This window comes from Cydia fagiglandana, chromosome 12, assembly GCF_963556715.1.
Source record: "Cydia fagiglandana chromosome 12, ilCydFagi1.1, whole genome shotgun sequence".
NCBI lineage: Eukaryota > Metazoa > Arthropoda > Insecta > Lepidoptera > Tortricidae > Cydia > Cydia fagiglandana.
Genome location: NC_085943.1, coordinates 5,211,251 through 5,231,779, shown reverse-complemented (window position 1 = coordinate 5,231,779; position 20,529 = coordinate 5,211,251). Strand labels below are relative to the sequence as shown.

The 20,529-nt window shown below is 37.6% G+C and overlaps 2 protein-coding genes across 2 annotated transcripts; one reads left to right on the top strand and one right to left on the bottom strand.

The window, feature by feature from the left end:
• Positions 1-152: 152 nt before the first annotated feature.
• Positions 153-18,566, bottom strand: LOC134669482 (coatomer subunit epsilon). The gene is made up of 7 exons (XM_063527067.1): positions 18,425-18,566; positions 17,967-18,158; positions 16,988-17,079; positions 16,294-16,459; positions 14,952-15,063; positions 1,267-1,382; positions 153-371 (listed from the first exon to the last, which is right to left on the bottom strand). The coding sequence occupies exons 1-7, from the start codon at positions 18,524-18,526 to the stop codon at positions 243-245; spliced, it is 909 nt and encodes a 302-aa protein (XP_063383137.1). The 5' UTR covers positions 18,527-18,566; the 3' UTR covers positions 153-242.
• LOC134669484 (uncharacterized) lies at positions 5,599-7,060 on the top strand. Its single transcript, XM_063527070.1, has 2 exons — positions 5,599-6,625; positions 6,708-7,060. Exons 1-2 carry the CDS (start codon positions 6,137-6,139, stop codon positions 6,837-6,839), a joined length of 621 nt encoding a protein of 206 aa, XP_063383140.1. The 5' UTR covers positions 5,599-6,136; the 3' UTR covers positions 6,840-7,060.
• Positions 18,567-20,529: the final 1,963 nt, after the last annotated feature.

Sequence of the window (20,529 nt, the reverse complement as noted above, 5' to 3'; positions counted from 1 at the left end):
TTGACATTAATGATGACATTTCCATACTTAGTCATTGCAAATGCTTGCATTAGCTTGGTCAGACTCTTAAAAAGTCAATGCAACAGATTTTTCTTCTTACATTTTTGTCTGGTTATGTCCCTCTGCAACGTCAAATTCTCAAATGAAAGCCATTTTAATTAGTAAATAATTATATAATCTATGAATAAACAATTCAGTTTCACTCGATATTCGACTCTGTAGCCATATCAATAAGGTATTATTTAGCTCGCCACAGACGGCTGGTACTGGGCGGCCAGACGACGGAACTCGTTGGTCTTCGCGTTGTAGTCCTTCGTGAACGGGTGGTCAGGGTGGCTGTCTAGCAGCTGGGCTATGTAGCGGGAGGCCACCTGCAAAGTTATGGTGTCCTAGTCAGTTTTCGAAGTATCCACGTAAAACTTAAAACGATATATTTCCTAAAGGTTGTCTGGAAGAGATCGCTTTTTAGCGATAATACCGCCTGTGGTTCACCTCTGCTTATGTTTTTTTTCTTTCTATGGAGGTGTGCAATAGTAGTTATTTGTACAACAAGAGATCAAAGTTTGATATTTCTTCGAGTGCTTATTTTGAGTACTTTATCCCTTTCACGCTGTTAGCAAAAAGAAACAGACAAAAAGAGTTAAAACGACATTCAACGGTATATTGACGGTTTATAATAGACCCCCGAAAACTTTAAACCGCATCGTTCCAAACCACGTACGAGTATGACGTTCTTAATGATTAATTATTAAAAATAAAGTTGATTTCATAAAATACTATATTTTAGGTATTTTATTGTACAATTAAAACAATGAACTCAAAAAATACACATTTTATTCTTCACACTCTTCATAGATTACCACGCAAAATTAATTACCTATTTTACTTTTAAGAATTTCTACCATACTTGCTACTACATACGTATCCGCAATTCGGACCGTATCTTACAAAGTTTTTTTTTACAAAATAAAAAGTTGTCGATTGAAGTGTCAGTTGATGTTCGTTATTCCCATATTATTTTACTGAAATTTATTATTACGTTTTGTTTTTGTGTTCGATTGCGGTAACAATTAACTATTATAGAATCTTTCGCTTGCACGGGACTCGAAATAAGCACTCGAAGAAATATCAAACTTAGATCTCTTGTTGTACAAATAACTATTTTCAATTAAAAGACACGGGAAAGTGTGGGCTCTCTAAACAATTTCTTAACATTTAGCAAGTGACGTTCGAAAATCCGTTTATCTCGGGCTGAACAAGTGTTACCTCGGGCGGCTTGGGCGTGTGGCGCGCGGCGACGGCGAGCCCCAGCAGCAGGTCGGGCTGCTGCGGCGCGCGCGCCTGCGCCTCGCTCAGCATCTGCTCCGCCTCCTCCCACATGCCTGCAACAATATACACAGTTATGAATTCCTGGTCTCTGCAGTCTGCATTCAACGCATCAATAGTACATTATTGTCGAGGCTCGGAAGTAGCTACTTGCAGGCTGAGGATTCGTTTTAAACGGACGACCTTAGGAGTCAGTTTAATTGAATCCGAAGCCAGCAAGTAGCCTTCCAGCCGAGTCATATATAGTGCTTTTCTGAAATATGGTGCAAGAAATATAAATATCATAGAAATATTTTACAAAAGCAACGTTCGTACATATATATTTTGACAAAAAAAAGCCCTTCCCGCCTTTTTACTTTTTTTAATAAAAAAATAGAAGTGTATTTTTCTGCCAAAAATACGCCAACCTATTTGAGACATCTAAATAGTCGCGGTACTAATCATCTGTTTGGCTGTTGCCTTCCTACATGTGCCTTCATTTGGTATGGTCATTTCAACTTTTAAAAAGTTTGGAACTCGACTAATAATGGAATTTGTACGCAACATTGCAGTCCCAAAATCGAGACTGCAATGTTTTTAACTTTTTAATTTTTGACTGACCATAAACTACGCGCTTCGCGACCTATTTTTTAGACGGCAAAGTCGACTTTGCCGTCCATTTTTGAGAATCATGGCTTTAAAGCTATACAAATGGCGCTAGCTGTCGCCGGCCTATAGTTCGTTTTTTTTAGCAATAGAAAGAACTTGCAAGAAGGTAAGCGATCTTGACATGTCTTTTAATTGGAAAACGCTTTTTAAAAATCAAAAACTATTACTTATGAAAGCAGAAGAATATAAATGATCGTATTAGATACATAATTGTTACATATTTGTCGTAACTTATTTTTAAAATTTGTATATCAATTAAAAGACACGTCAAGATTGTTTACCTTATTTCTAATGCTAAAAAAAACGAACTATAGCTGTGATAATCGCTTGCGCTTCGCCATCGAATCGCTTTGTGTCTTATATCCATACATCGTTATCGCGGGAGCAAATATAAATTTATTAAAGAAGTGGTAAAACAGACTGCCCGTTTAGTAAAAACAGACCTTTCTGCCTACACATTATAAGCCTCCAAGAAGTTCATCATACATAGCACGAAGTTTTTGTTGCATAATGTTCATAAATCTTGCTTTACACTCTGTTAGTAAATAATGACCCGGAATCGACATATCAAATAAATATTCATGATTTATTTTGTACAACATTATTTAATTTTTGTTGATATTAAGTGATTTTCGTAATATACGACATAAATTTTCTCTATGTTTTCTACTCTTAATCTGCGGCGTCGTGCAGTAAATATCCATTTTGATTGGCTAAATGATCTTTCGACTGCTACTGTTGTAATGGGTGCGTTTTTAAAACGACGGAAGTAATCAAATGTAATGAATCTTTTTTGAGAGAAGTGTGTCTTTCAGAGTTAAAATGACGTTTCACGGAAGATTTCGTTTTACAAAAACTAATAATTGCACTTCGAGCAAAATAGATTTGTATCGCGAGCCTCTAGCTCAGGATAATCCTGTATAAACAACCCCACAAATTCATCACATGTTATTTTCCTTCGAGGCATTTTAAGGTGGTTCGCTTTTCATACAAAATTCAATCAAAGCTCATTAAGTAACTACACACTATTAGTACACAAATATTTCCGCATTTATCTTCTTTCGAATATTCGTTTGCGCGAAATTAACAGGAAAACAATGTTTCATACAGAAATCATGCAAAATTCATAGTTAACTTTTCATCAATTTTACGTATGTGTGTGTCACAAATGTCGTGTACAGATACATTTGCGACGTTGCCATACCATTTCCGACGTTGCCGGGCTGACCACGGCTCGAATTTGGAGTGCCGTCATGTTTAGTGCAATTTTGTTGACACTGATATTTGACAGGTAGTTAATTGACCTAAGCGAGAATTTCGTCAGCTTAGCTAAGAACTATCATGGCGTGTTATGCAAACAGTCGCTTTTTTGCTTGCAAACGGAAGATTCCCGGTTCGATCCCCAGTCATTGTATGCTGGAACATAACTTTTTGTATTTTTGTTACACCTAAATTTCGTATTGTTTTTTTATTTTTATTTAATTTTTCTTATTATCATAAATCGATTATTAAGTATGGGCTACACGTATTCTTTTATTTTTACAAAGATAATTAGAAATTATACTCTACCTAATCTCTCTGATTTTTACAATCAGGACATCCTCACTGCAATAAAAACCGGGCAAGTGCGAGTCGGACTCGCGCACGAAGGGTTCCGTGCCATAATGCAAAAAAAAACAAAAAAAAGCAAAAAAAAACGGTCACCCATCCAAGTACTGACCACTCCCGACGTTGCTTAACTTTGGTCAAAAATCACGTTTGTTGTATGGGAGCCCCATTCAAATCTTTATTTTATTCTGTTTTTAGTATTTGTTGTTATAGCGGCAACAGAAATACATCATCTGTGAAAATTTCAACTGGTGACAGACGGACGGACGGACGGACGGACGGATAGCGAAGTCTTAGTAATAGGGTCCCGTTTTACCCTTTGGGTACGGAACCCTAAAAAGAAGTGTATAAAATTTCCTGTGGTTAAAAATAATGGATTTTGTCTATGAATGAAAAACACAATTATTACTATAATTTGTTTTTTTTAGCATTAGAAATAAGGTAAACAATCTTGACGTGTCTTTTAATTGAAAAACACATTTTAAAAATAAGTTACGGCAAATATGTAACAATTATAAATCTAATACGATCATTTATATTCTTCTGCTTTCATAAGTAATCGTTTTTGATTTTTAAAAAACCTGATAACACTGAGTATGTGGGGGAAGCGCTGCTGGCCTAGCGGAAAGCAATTCGGAGGTCGCGGGTTCTAACCCCGGCTCGTACCAATGATTTTTCGAACTTTTGTACGAAATAGCATTTGATACCTATTTATACACCGATACCTATTTTTCGGTGAAAGAAAACAATGTGAGGGAACCGGACTAATCCAAATGAGTTTACTCTCTGGGTTGGAAGGTCAGGCCAGTTGCTTTCGTAAAAACTAGTGCGCATGCCAATTCTGGGATTAGTTGCCAAGCGGAGATTGAATATCTGGGAGACCGACCAAAGCTTACAAAACATAAAAACTCAAAAATGCGCGTTTTCTCATAGACCTAGCTAAGAGATCAAACCCCTTATAGCAAATTTCATCGAAATCGTTAGAGCCGTTTCTGATACCATCCAAATATATAAATAAATAATTATATATCTAATAATTGCTCGTTTAAAGGTAAGATAACACAAAGGAGAAACAAAAAGAAATTACCTACTCGCACCAGTCTTGAACCCCAAACCTCTTGCACGTATTTCCACGAACATACCGTTACGCTATTGCAACATACTTACGTTGTGTGAAATTGTCTACTACAAGGATCACGGAAACACTGTTTGCATGTGTGAGTAATAGTAGGAAAAAGCGTGACAGCAACACTCCGTCGAATTAAAAAGGTGGTTTTTGCACAATGAAGTATTCAATGTTTATTTTAATAGTTCAATATTTACTTAAAGAGTGCGCGAAACATACTTTTAAGTATACAAATACCAAGACCATTTCACAAAAAAATAAAATCTGAAATTTTGCAAAAGTGGTGCCATCTAGCGAGAGTTAAGTTTTGAGTAACCTAGGCGAACCACCTTAAAGGCAACTTCTATTTGATTATGTTGTTACTATGGAGTGTAGAAGTAAAGGAGAGCTATCTTTTATGATAAGACGGTTGTAAAAGTGTCCAGCTGTCAGTATAAAGAATAGTTCGAAATCTCTCCGGTGGCGCTAGTAGGTAGTACTGGGAACTAACATGAATTTAGACCTTATTGACTGAGTGAAGTGCGCTGTCAGTTTTTTGAAATTTTATTTAAAATTTTCATAAATTGATTTATTAAATTTAGGATTTCCTTGTGTAGTAAAACTAGCCGCCCCTGTCTCAGTACGCATCATATAGACTGCCACCTCTGTTATCTAGCCACCTCGGGCCTGGGCTTACCAGGCCTTAAGCCCCACATTCACACTCCTACCTTGTAGGCCGCCTCGTAGTCCGCCTCGTTGGGTAGGATTGTGTATGGGGGTTGCGGACTACGAGCCGTCCTACAAACGGCTAAACGGTAGGACGGCTCGTAGTCCGCAACCCCCATACACAATCCTACCCAACGACGTGGACTACGAGGCGGCCTACAAGGTAGGAGTGTGAATGTGGGGCTTTAGGGCAAATCCACCGCTATAGGATATATTTTCTATAGTAAAAATGGGAAAAGTTTGCATCGTAAACAGTTGCCAAAGTGGGCGTAAGAGGAAAAAACAGAAAAATGTTACGAAATCCGTATCTTTTTTCCAACCAACGGTAAGTATGTAATTTTCACTACACCTTATAAAACAAAGTCCCCCGCCGCGACTGTCTGTTCGTGGGTTTGAATGTATCTTTGCGATAAACAAACTACTGGACGGTTTCAGTTCGATTTTCATGCGGTTTTCACCTATCAATAGAGTGATTCTTGAGGAAGGTTTACTTATATAATTTGTTGACTAGTGCGAAGCCGGTCGCTAGTTATTTAATAAAATATTATATTGTGATTTTTATATTTTTCTTATAAATTTCACAATTTCACTTCAACAATTCTTCATTTTTCTATTAATTCTCAGACTCCGGCACGGTTGGAAAGTTGGAAAAAGTCGTTAGGAATTGCATTAAAAGCAAATGATTATATTTGCCATCTTCATTTTAAAGAAGAAAATATAAATATGTACGAAAAGTTAACTATTAAAGGAGAGCTCAAATATATTCCTACACAAAGAAAAACGCTTAAGGAAGAAGCTGTGCCCACGATTGAGCATCAGTTTATTCCCATTCCCGAACATGAACTCCAAGCCAATACTATTCACATAGAGGAATCTTTCGAACCATACCCCAATCAACCTAAGGACGAGCAGCAACAACAAATCAATGCCGAGCAACAGGAATTATCAGAAGATCAAAATGATTCTAATTATTTAATGGATTATGAAATGATACAACAGGACTTTGCGGAACCATTGTTTAGTCAATATCAGGATACTAATGTAACAATAAATCCAATAGAGAATTTTAAAAGTAAGTTTCGGGCATTTTCGTTGTTGCCGCCTTTTTGGCTACATGCAGAAAATCCTAATGGGCTGGAATTTATGCGAATGGATCCAAAAACTCAGAAGATTAAACATCATATACGTTTAAACGATGATCTAACTGTCACTGTAAGTGTTTATTAATGTAACAATAAAATTCGGTTGGCATGATTTGAATTTGTAACGAAACATAATTGCTATTTAATTGCAGGTAATTTTTCCCAATAATGAACAATTGCCACTAAAGGAGAAAATTAATTCATATGACAACACCTACGATTACTTAAAATCGGTTGAAAGATGGCCTTTGTGCGTTGGTACTCAGATTGACGACAATAAGTAAGTTTTGGTAGATTGTTAACCAAGGGATGAACGCAGTGAGAGTATAGTCCGAGGCTAAAATGATGCCATTCACCCGAGTTAAACACTCTACTTTTCATTTCGAATACGAGGAACCTAGCCCCAAAGCTTGTACTATGGGTGTAGGCGATAATACAACTGTTTGCAGTCGTCTTATGAATATATATACCATAATGTAACAGTTGTATTTAAAATAAAAGGATAACTCGTAAGCCTAACTTTGATTTTATTTAACTTTTTTGTCATTAAAAATATTGTATGTAACGGTACATTAAATAGGTCTTAATTCTTGAACCTATCCTATTAAAACTCGACTTTTATGTGTATTTTAAGAACCCTTATTATGTAGGTACCTGTAGATTAAAGCACTATTTATACATAAACAATGGTACAGGAGAATAATAAAAGATAAAAACGAATTTATCTAATAATTACATCAATTTTCAGATTTTGTAAAGGTGTGATTATTGGTGATGATACTTACGAAAGAAATCAACAGTACCCAAGATGTAAATCTTGTCGAATATTACGAAATCGTTTGCAGAACCGTAATTCCACTTCAACTCTATTACAAAAAATGGCAGAAGCTAAACGGCGCGCTTCAAATCTTGTACATAAATGCAAGCGTCTGAAGAGGACGGTAAGTCTTATGCCGGCAGCGAAATGCTATACATGGAAGTATTCTGTCTGCTCAATTATGACCCAACGCAAACTACCCCGCGATAGGCGGTACTTACAAACTGCTCGATTGGCAATCTCAGTACCACCGAGATGACAGTCAGTGACAAATGGCTAAATTGATTTATAAAAACAACGTTTTTTTGTAATTAAAAATATATTCATGTGTCGTGAAGTGGTGCAAAAGTTATTTTAGTTCATACCAAGGACAGTGGAATCACTTTTCACTTGTAGTAAACAGATAACTTCAGTAGAATTTGGAAAAAACATGATTTGTTTTCAATACTACCGTGCTAAGCTAAAACGTAACAACTGCATACGACTTTCATAACAACATACGACTTTTTAAATTGCAAGGATAATAGGGATGGTGTTATGCTAAATGAAGTAGACTATTTTATTAACTTGTGTTTGGTTTAGGTATTTTCTATATTATTATAAATGTAATAATAAATTCCTTCTTACAGATTTGTATTTTCCTTTTTTATTTCATGAGATGGAGCTATAACAAAACTACCTAGTTATTTCAAATTAATAATCAAATTTGGTATTGTCATTTTACATTACTTTCCATTCAGATTCCCACAAGATGCTATTCGCAGAGAACTATGAAAAAAAGCTGTCCAATTAGAGAGACATGAAATTGAGTGGATGCCTGGCAAGATATCTAGAATATGTTCTATTCATGAGATATAACCCGTGAGATACCCGGTCTCCTATATGTAGATACATTTTTCCTATCATGCTTTCACTGAATTAATTTAACAAATACACACATTATCTGAAAATGTTGATCATTTGAATCCACCCTCTACTGTCACATATATGTAGGTTCTCTCTCCAGCCATTTCCGTCAGAAGAAAAGAGCGGCAAACATATTAACTCACATTATAGACGGGTCTAACGCGAATTATATTCAATTACCTTGATTTACCGACGTAAATCAGTTTCGTTTCGTATAATGTGAGTTAATATGTGTTCAAAACGCGAAAGTTTAAAATATTATAAGAGCGGCAAATTTAGAAAATGTAAGCGCGCGAACGGCTATGGTCCTATACAAAATTTTAATTTTGCACCTTTTTCTACTGACAAACTTGCTTGACCGGCTATATACATATAAAATATTCTGAACTGAAAGTGGGGATTTATTGTGACTCCGCCTGTTCAAATATTTCTGACCCGATTCGTGTACCCATGTAAATTTTGCAGACTTGTTTGCAAAGCCAGTCTGATTTTTAAGATCAAGTTCGCCGTACATTTACTTTGGCGTACTTGATCTTAGAAAAACGGACAGACTATACCTGAACGTGACTTCGCACTGCCATGCAGATTGATAATAAAATATACAAAATACTTATTATAGCGGAATACATTTATACAACAATGATATATTTACTTATGTTGAGTTAGTCTGTCATGTCATAACAACATTTTAACTAGTTATCTTTTAATCTGCATTAAATTATTATACGTGAATTATTTGACTGGTTCTTCACTGTATGGCATAAACCTATCCCTGTCCAAGTCATATTCTAATCAAATATGAACCGCGAACTCTCAGCGGCCAGTACGCGCGTACAGCAAGAAGGTTATTAGCGGATTAATGTCGCTGATTGGTAGTTATTGACATTATATGCATTTCATCTACACTTAGCTATGTACCATTAGTGTAATAAAGATGACTCTTATTTTGTTTACCAGCTTTGATTACAGGCTCTGTAAACGCGTCGTCTTATTTGAATGTAGGCGTAATTGTGTATGTGTGCTAATTTGGCCCGAGAATTTGAACGGTAATGTTCCTAAAGGCGGTATCCATAGTTATATATGATCGCAGCGTATACCAAGAGATGCTCTGTACGTGAATGAAAATTGCAGACGAAGAAAGGTAAGAAATAGTTGGCGATTAAAATTAAGGTCAATGCGGAGAAGACCGTCTATCAGCTAAGTCCGTCTACTCACTATAACATTTAAGGGAAGACCGTCATAAAGAAAGACCGGCCGGACGGTGCCTTAAACCAGAAGTAGCCAACCTTTTAATGTATTTTTGTTAGTAGATACCTCTTATAGTGAAGAATATTTTATGCCGATTATAATTAGAATTAATATAATTATGCGTTGCTGGTAGTGAATATTACAGTACCGGTCAAAAGTTTAAGTTCACTCTGTAAATTCGGTTAAATGAAGCTATAACACAATGTACTAATAAAAGTATTTAATAATCTTTTATTACATAATAAATTAAAGGTAATTCTCTAATTTAAAACCACAATTAAATAACAAAAAGATCAGTTTTTGCCAACTTTAGACTCTTCAAAATATCCGCCTTTTGCTTTCAATGCTGCCATACACACTTTCGGCATTCGCGTAATTAGTTTTTGCAGTGTTGATGTCGAAATTTTATTCCAACAAATGTATAGGTATTCCCAAAGCTGTTCTTTATTAGTTGGCCGCATTTTTCTCACACTCCTGTCCAATTCATCCCATAACAACTCAATCGGATTGAGGTCGGGCGATTGAGGAGGCCAATCCATATATTTTAATTCTTTTTGGTTCTCTTTGGATGAAATGTAGTTTTTGCACAACTTCGACGTATGCTTGGGATCGTTGTCTTGTTGGAAAACAAAACCTCTGCCTACAATCCGTTTTCCAGATGGAAAAGCGTGACGTTGCAAAATGTTATGATACATTTTCTTATCCATTATGCCATTGACTCTCACGAGATCACCAACTTTATCACCCGCAAAGCATCCCCAGACCATAACTGATCCTCCACCGTGCTTCACTGTTGGCATCACGCATTGCTTTATCATTCGTTCGCCTACTTGTCGTCGAACATATTGACGACGTCTCCCTCCAAAAATTTCAAACTTCGATTCGTCAGAAAATAAAACTTTAGACCACTGTCCAGACGTCCAGTTTTTGTGTTTCTGGGCCCATTTCAACCTCTTAACTTTATTCTGACTACGTAACAAGGGTTTTTTGGCAGCAATACGACCTTTTAGACCATAGTTTCGCAGACGCCGTTGCACTGTCGAAACCGATACTCGCTGTTCTCGGGTGGCGTTGAGTTCTTCGCAAATTTCTGGAGCAGTTAGAGTACGTTGGCGTTTGCTCTGCACGCAAATAAATTGGTCTTCGCTTTTAGACGTGACTTTTGGCCTACCTGATCGAGATCGACTGCAATTAAGACCGGTTTTTTGTTTTCGTTTCAAAGTACTCACGACAGCGGTTTGAGAAACCTTCATTTTTTCAGCGATTTTCCGCGTCGTGTAGCCCTCATTTGACAGAGTTACAATAACAGCACGAGTTTCGACACTAAAATCGGCTTTGCGACCCATTTTAAATGATTTCTAACTTCACGAAATCTCATAGGAAATACGGAACAAAAATATTAAATGGATCAAATTTTCCGAATAACATAAAACGATTCCTCCAAGAGGTATTTTTATTGTTATTTGGTAGTCGTGGAAACAATTAAACGTTTGAAATTCAAAACATATTCTATATTTGAACATAATTAAATATGATAACCTTATTTCGCAGAGTGAACTTAAACTTTTGACCGGTACTGTATGTGTTAATGTTAATATGCCGGAACCGCCGCCGCCTCGCAACCTGAATATATCCCTTGGCACCTATACAGCCTATACTGTAATTTTTAGTTTAATATAAAAATTAGGAACATTTAAAAATTTGTATGGAATATATTTTTTGCTCCTTACTAATATCTGTAAATGTCTACTACTGACTATACTTTTGTGTAGAGAAGCGGCCGTCCCCTTTCCTCTTAATATTTCATTGTATAGCTTTGAAGCTTGTTTACTTAATGAAGAAATACTTTTTTCAGGCAATCCAGGAATTTTTAGAATTCCTTGCAGACTGGGAAAAGCTCGAAAAAAAAATACCTGTGTCAAGGAGCACGTTAACTGGATTAAAAGTAACTTTACGGGCAACACTTGAAATTTTGGATATGCTGAATGTTGCATGTGATTACAAGTATTTGATGACAGCAACCCTATCTCAAGATCCGTTGGAGGTAATTAATAATTACTAATTATGTAATCCAATGAATATGAATCTGCTTGTATGGAATCTGCATCATGTATGCTGCCTTACTTTTGGAGAAAGTCCAGAAAGCCTTTTTAAAAATAAAAAATAAATTAAAATTCATTAATTCAAGCTAATTATACTCATATTTTTACATTATTTACATTTTGATTACACAACATTAATAACATTACATTTAAATATAATCTACTAAAATTAACAATAAATTTTAAAAATTTACAAATCACATTAAAGAATAATGATATACAATATATACACAAAAACACAACAATACATACAAAACTAACCTACACCTGTCCTTACATGCCTGTTGCAACAGTGCACAATATAAGGACAGTCAAGCCGATCTGCGATCATCGCCAGGACAGTGTTGGCGCTGGCCCGCACGCGCCGCACCAGCGCAGCTGCGCGCACGCGCATGGTGGCGTGGAAACAGGCCGTGTGGGCCCCCGCGAACATGCCCGAAGCGCTACAGTAGCGGGGCAGCCCCAACACCGCCCTAAATGCGTTATTGTACTGGACGCGGAGCGCGTTGTACGCTCTTTGCGTGTAGTCCGCCCACAGGCCACACGTGTACAGCGACGTGCAGTACGCTTTGAAAAGCGTTATCTTCACGTCACTACTACAACGAGCAAACCTGCGAGCCAACATGTTCGCCCTTACGCACAACGCCCTCCGCTCCCGCTCCATATCCACATCATCCTTGAGGTCCGCAGTAACAATATGCCCTAGGTACTTGAAACTCTGTACTCTGTCTAAGAGAGCTCCGTTAAGCATGACAGGTGGCACATATTTTTTTAGGATACAGTTCCTACCTAGTCCATATACTTAATGTACCCATCAATATATTTCTGCCTGGTGTTTTTGGGTTTAATTCTTTTGAAATGAGGCGTAACTTTGGGCTGTGGACGTTTTTTATCGCTTACCTTCTTTCTAATGCTAAAAAAACGAACATAGCCATACAAATATTAGTACTATTATAAATGCAAAAGTGTGTCTGTTACCTCTTCACGCTTAAACCGCTGAACCAATTTAGATAAAATTATGGAGATAGTTTGAGACCCGAGGTCCTATATTTTTTATTGAATAATAATTTTGACTTGTTTTCAGAGATTTTTCTCCGTCATGAGATATTCGTGTGGAGGAAACGATCACCCTGATCCCAAAATGTTTGCACAAGTTTACCGATTGGCGTCTTGTTTTTCCCTAATACGCCCTCCGAAAGGTTGTAACGTTTCCGGCAAAGATTTGCTGAAGAACTTACTAGGAGCAAAGGATATGGTAACTGGTTCAAACGAGGCTAAGCAAGCATGGCTGGAAAGCCTCGACCATATACTAGATAATGGTGAACCATTGATTGATGGTTATGAAGACCATGACTACAACGAGGCTGTCACCAGTGACGCGGTGCAGTCTTACATTGCTGGGTACATCGTCCGCAAATTGCGAAAAATCGTAAAATGCAATAATTGTTTGAAACTCATACAAATGAGTCCCAATGAGGGAAAAATGTTAATGAGAAACGACGTAATCGATAAAATGGATTTATACGGCGGGTTAATTTATGCTAGTGACGATCTATTCAATCTGACCAAAATGATAGAGAAATGTATGTTAAGAGTAATAAGCAAAGCTTTAACCAATATGGAGACGATCAGTGAAATTACGCAAGAATGACTAAAAGGAGCATTGATAAAAGTTGGATGTGTCGACCATTTCAAACATATATTAAAAAATGTTATCGATATGTACGTAGTTATGCGAGCCCACTTTCTGGCAAAATATAAAAATAAACGTTACGCCGCAGCCAAAACCAAAACTAAAATGAATAGGAAAAATGCCAAGTTATTGTCTTAATTACTAATAGTTCGCCCCGAACTAAGAACTCGCATTCGTTGAAAACTACCGCGCAGCGCGCACACTCAGGTTTTGATTTCCAACTCAATCTCACTAGTGATACTTAGGTAAGTAATACTTTATATACGAGATTACCGCCATGTGGGATGTTGACTCGACGATCATTGTTGCGATAGTCGTCTCAGCGGACGGTCTCATAGCGAAGAGTCTCGACCAACACCTAGAGACTGGATCAAGGGTCAGATGCAGGCAAATTGTGACAAAACATTCGCTGATGTTAACAAGAAATAACTCAAAATGTAGTCAATATGATGGGTGCTGAGAAAGGGGCGGCTACAGGGCCTGGGGCCTAGGGCGGCAAAGACTGCAAATCCGCCACTACATTATACATATATAAAAATGTGTTCGGGTGTTTTTTTTTGTTTTGTAAGTGTTTTTATATTTTACTTTTATATTAATATTAAAAACGAAAAACAAAAAGAGCCTTTTATTTCTCGCCGGTAAAACAAACACAATATTATAAACTTAAATTTACATTAGGTTTAGTATTACAATAATATTTAATATTCCTCAAATCAATGTTCTATTATGCTTGGTTATGTAATAAGTAGTAAGTAATTATATTTTTTTCTTGTAATTTATTCTGCAACAACCCCTCCTGTGAGGGTGAAGGCCTCCTCCAGTGATGCTGGTCATCACAATTTCTGTTCTCTATCTTTTTCAACTTACATATGTATATCAATATTAATTTATATATTGGTATTAAATACCTACAAATACAAATAATAAAAAGCTAATAAATACTCTTATCGGGATTCGAACCCGGGACCTCCTGCTTCATAAGCGGGGTCACTACCGACAAGGCTAAAAGACCGTCAAAAATTGGTTCGCGATGCACAGTGGCGCCGCGGCGCGGCCTATTTAATGTTTTTGAGGGACACTTTTTAATACATGAAGATTGTTTTCCTCATCTCTACCTTCCATAGTTGTTACAAATAAAGATCAGTCAAGATTGACAAATGTCTAAATTGACTGATAAGGTTGCGTACCTAATAGGTAATCTTTTTAAGTACCAATCAAGTCAAGTATGGAGGTAAGATAGCATTGATATTCAATAAAATAATTATACATTTTAAGGTCGTAGGTATAAACGTTTCTCTATACGAATGTCATTTCTGTTTTTGACTGTTTTTTATAATCTTTCAGTATTGTCAAATCGTATTTGCTCCCGCGATAACGATGTATGCTTATATCACTCTTCCATATTAGTGTGAAAGTGACAGTTGCGTTTCGTTCGCTACGGAAGGTTAGCGATTGGCATGTTGTCTACGGGGTCTGCTTACATTTTGTGATTATTCTGATTGTCAAAAGTTGACTTCTGACAATTCAGTTTACCACAAAAAATATGGAGCTGTGCATAGCAACATCCTTTATTTCAACTTGAGAAGAAACGTCGAGAAACCTCGCCCCTTGAAGAAGCTAGCAGAAATACCTCTGGAGGCGGCGGCGGCGGCGCCCACGGCGGCCGGGCCGGCGCCCAGGGCTCCGAGCCGCTCCGACAGCTCCATGATGCTGTAGTGCGCGTCCTGCACTCCCGGTCCACCCTGGAATGTACCATCATTTGATCACTTTGCAATTCTAACCATTTTGCAAACGGGTGATCAACTTTTTCTTGTCACTATAGTTCGTTTTTTTTAGCATTAGAAATAAGGTAAACAATCTTGATGTGTCTTTTAATTGAAAAAGACATTTTAAAAATAAGTTACAGCAAATATGTAACAATTATGAATCTAATACGATCATTTATATTATTCTGCTTTCATAAGTAATAGTTTTTGATTTTTAAAAAGCGTTTTTCAATTTAAAGACATGTCAAGATCGTTTACCTTCTTGCAAGTTCTTTCTAATGCTAAAAAAACGAACTATAGTTGCCATGGTTAAGGTCTCCTGGGTCACTCTTAAAATACTAGTTTTTTCACATTTAAATCAACCAAACATGATATTTTTGGTAGTTATAAGGCCTTTCCACAATGGGACATTAACTAAGCATGTTTGTAAAACATGGTACCTATAGCAGTTCTAACAAACAGACAGAATAACAACAAGAAATAATTGATCGACTCAAAGAATAAAATATGATTATACATTTATTGAACAATTCTGGTATAATTGGGTTTTAAAATAATAAAGGTTATCATCACATAGCGAGGAAACATCAACAACCAATGGGTTAAGTGGGTCAAAAGTCACCAAAAATGTCAAAATGATTTTCTTTGTCTTATTTCTGACCACTCTGTCACACTTCTATTTTTTTAAACTAACTTTCCTCCCATACGAAGATCTCCACTCCGTCACATTTCATGAGCACAGAAAACGAGACAACAAAAAGAATTTTCACCCGAGTACTCGAAAGAGCCACTTGGAATACAACTAAACTTAGATGTGCATATTATTTTATAAATAAATATGTAAATATGTATTCGGCGGACTTTCTCTGGTCAGATCGGGGAAATCGTGAAGAAAGGCCAGGTCAAGAACACCCTTAGGGTAACATTCCATTTCCAACGACAGCTGCATTACTGTCAATTTTACTATGGATTTTTTTTATGGAAATTGACAATGACAGCGACGCATTCAGTACCAGTAGTGGAGCTGCGGTTAAAAATGGAATGTTACCATAAACCGGCGAGCGTGTATGAGGAATGTTATGAATGTGAAGGAAGCGAAAGAGGTATGTCAGGATCGTAGCAAGTGGAAATCCGTGGTCTCTGCCTACCCCTCCGGGGAATAGACGTGATTATATGTATGTATGTAAATATGTATATAAAGTTTACCTGTGACAGATTAAGCCACGCCTGCGCCAGCTGAACCAGGGTGCTATCATCATCCACGGCTTGTATAGTGGCGAGGTGCTTCTTGCCGAGGTCCTGTCTGTTCATGGCTAGCAGACACTGGAGGGTGAAGGCGCGGAGTTCGATGGCCTCAGCTCCGTGGAGAATCCTTTAATTAATTAAATTTCAATTTATTTTCAAATTTGTTCTGTCTGCCAACTATTACAAGATCATAACCAAAATGTCTCCAACTTGGGGTGGTTATATAGTTTGTGGTATTTAATCTCATCACCGTGAGATTCAGGAATGAAAACAAAATGTTTAATGAACACAAATAGATAGATGATTACATGCTCTCATATGTCAACAAACCAAAGTTTGAATTTTTTGTTAGCAATAAGTATGTAACAATCTTATTCCTGTTGTGATGATATTTATGAAAATATTCTGAAAGATATGGTTTGGTTTTATGTACCAAAAGTCCAAGACTACTACTACTACTTTATAAAACGAAATTAGTGTATGCTACATGTTAAGGTACTTTGGGGAAAGTTGGCTAACAAAGTAATTTTCTAAAATAAGATTTTACTTAGATATTTGGTATTTTAAACTTTTTATCCTGTGTTCAAATCATCATTGGCAATGTACTCATAAATAATTTAAGAATATTGTTTTAGTATACTGATGAAAAACTTACTTAAGAGCAGCCTCATAGTTTTCCTCGTGGTAGTAAATGGTGGCCGCCACTATCAGGAACACCTCATTCACCAGCTCTGTTCCCTTCTGCACCTGGAATAACATGGAAATTGAATAGAATACAACATATTTTATTCAAAAAATGCTTAACACATTCAATACCACTAAGTGCTACGGGTTACGCTCGTAGCGCGTAGCCACGGTTTCGTCGTATGTAGCGCGTAGTCGCTACGAATAGTGTACCCGACAGTCGGGTTCTTGGTGTTGAATGTGTTAATTTTCACTTGAAGTATTACATGAGACATACAGAACAAACTAGTTATTCAGCGTCACTGAAAAGGTCTCCACTCAGCTTAATGTCAAGATACCACCTAAGGATTTCGACGCTAGCCTACAGTGGAAACTCTTCTGAGAGAATGTATTCATCATCATCATCATCTCAGCCATAAGACGTCCACTGCTGAACATAGGCCTCCCCCTTGGACCTCCATACGTGCCGGTTGGAAGCGACCCGCATCCAGCGTCTTCCGGCGACCTTAACTAGATCGTCTGTCCATCTTGTGGGTGGACGTCCTACGCTGCGCTTGCTAGTCCGTGGTCTCCACTCGAGCACTTTTCGACTGAAGAAATGATTGCTGAGAATGTATTGCTTATCATTTATTCACAATAAATATGTGACATTCAGATTGAACATGTCTCATTTAGAAAACCAGTTAAAAGCCTGTAACTTAATCACAATTTAAATATTTTATTACTTTTGCCTTTAGGGCCACTTGCACCATTCACTAACCCGGGGTTAACCGGTTAAATTATGGAGTAACCATGGTTACCAGTACAATTTGACACTGGGTTAGCAGTTTAACCCAATAACTCCAGGTTAGTGGAATGGTGCAAGTGGGACTTACAGTTGTATTCTGTCAGGAATGAAAGGAAAATCAAAGTTAAATGTTTCACACATAAATAGAAATATTAGTACTTACTCTAGCATCAATATCTGCCACAACAGCCAGTTTATTAGCACCCGGCGACAGATAATCGACCAAGCTCTTCAACGGCAGCAGCATAGGGTCTGCTGACTTCAGCTCTTGCAGCACTATCCTGTAGTTGCCTTGCGCGATGTACGAGCGGTACAGGAACGCATCTCTTTGAAGAGCTATTAGGGGCGTAGACGGCTGTAAAAGACGGTTAAGCAAAGTGTGAGCCTTATTGAATCACTATTCATTTTAAGCCAGTTAAAGCCTGTACAAGTATAAATTACATTAAATTTGGAAGATAATCACTTGAATGCGCTGAATAGGAACATATAATATGGAAATTTAATGTATTTTTCAACTAAATTAAGGAAAACATAGGGTACAAAACAGTTCAAGATTGGTCATTGAAATGAGGCTTGAAATGATGTTTTTTATCCGAATAAAAGTGCACTTAGGTTACTTACAGATACATTTTGTGCCTCATTGATGGCTTGTTGGTAATTTCCAACATAAAATGCACTTTTAACATCAAATAATTCATCGACATCATCTTGCTGACGTGCCATTTTGACAGCGTATGAGTTTAGGTTGCCATATACAAATGATTACAGTGATTACAACTCTTTCAGTGACATCTTTTAATTTCATATTAGATAAATCTATTTATAACAGACTTAAACCATAAATATTTGAAAAGTTTGTGCAACTAGCACACGATAGGTATAATTATATAGGTATTATTATTAATATTTTAACGACAAACCTACTTCATTTTTATTTTTTGTTGTAGCAACACTAACAACTGTCAAGAGGCGTTTTGTAGATCATTTGCCTAAAGCGTGTTTCAACGGTTTCAACTGAAGCATAACTATAGTCTGGCAAGCTGTCTGTCGATATGTCTGATTCCGTCAGTAGATAAAAAAGCGGCAAATTTTAAAAATGTAGGCGCGAAGGGTTAACTTAAACAAAAAATAATTCAGCCTATATAAGTCCCACTGCTGGGCACAGGCAGGCCTCCTCTCATGCGCGAGAGGGCTTGGGCTATAGTCCCCACGCTAGCCCAATGCGGATTGGGGACTTCGCATACACCTTTGAATTTCTTCGCAGATGTATGCAGGTTTCCTCGCGATGTTTTCCTCCTGATCCTGTGGAAATCGTTCAAGATCTCCAGAATCGCGCAAATGTCAAATTTGACAGGTTAGATCTTAAACATATCGTTATCGTATCTTGGTGATGTCTAAAAGATATCTAATAGATGTCTATTTCAAAATCCGAATCGGGCCCTAGGTCTATGATGCTTTCCTACGCGCGGACTGTAACCACGTGGTTTCATACACTGCAATGCGGCGAGATTAGGGAGTACGCGGGTTACGCTTACGCGTGTGAAATGAAATACCCGCGGGAATCGCACTGTAAATTTTAGAACTGTTGCTTACTTTTTTTAACTGTTACCTACCTGTACCTACAAAGTACATAGTGTTTTGTGTCATTTTATATGTGGGTGGGCACACGTTTTTTTGGCGAATCGCATGTCGTTTGAGTATTGCAATGACATCGCACCACATAATCCTCATTGTACACGTTTGATTACCGTAAACTCGGGTTACTTTAACCCAATGGAGGGTAACTTTGACCCACATGAAAACCTCATTTAATAGGGTCTAATAAAAAACATAAAAACGTCAAAGATTAGGTAAAACCAAGCCCATGGCATATTTTTATAATTGTAGTGCATTAATATAACCTGGACCGAGTAAATCTCAATGGCCAAAGTTATCCTCCGGGTCTAAAAGTAACCGGACTTTACGGCACTTGGAATTTACCTTCCTCGACGATATGCCCTTATGCCATTTCGGATTGAGGTTTCACATCACCGATGCAATGGTATTTTCATTGCCTAATGCAATTCATGCAGTCTGAAGTGGCAATGGGCAGGCCACATTGCACGCAGAGAAGATGGCCGATGGGGTCGAAAAGTGCTCGAGTGGAGACCACGGACTGGCAGGCGCAGCGTGGGACGTCCACCCACAAGATGGACAGACGACCTTGTTAAGGTCGCCGGAGGACGCTGGATGCGGGTCGCTTCCAAGTCTTCCAACCGGCACGTGTGGAGGTCCAAAGGGGAGGCCTATGTTCAGCAGTGAACGTCTTATGGCTGAGATGATGATGATGATGATGAATGCAATTCATAGTTATTAGCGACACAAACACCGCCATAGATTCCGTCGTTAGGGTTTGCCGACGTGGGGATTATGGTGTCCAATAGTGACACTTGACGAGGGCTTATTGCTCTCAAATTGTCCAATCCCTAGCCTCGAAATAGAATAAGGGATCATCCACACCGCGTCTACATCAGTGCGCGTGTCGACGCGCTGTTTATCTAGAAAACCAGTAAAAACCGGAAAAGGCATGGCTATTATACGAGTAAAAACCGCCAAGTGCGAGTCGGACTCGCGCACGAAGGGTTCCGTACCATTACGAAAAGAAACTACAAAAAGATCACGTTTATTGTATGGGAGCCCCACTTAAATATTTATTTTATTTTGTTTTTAGTATTTGTTGTTCCTAT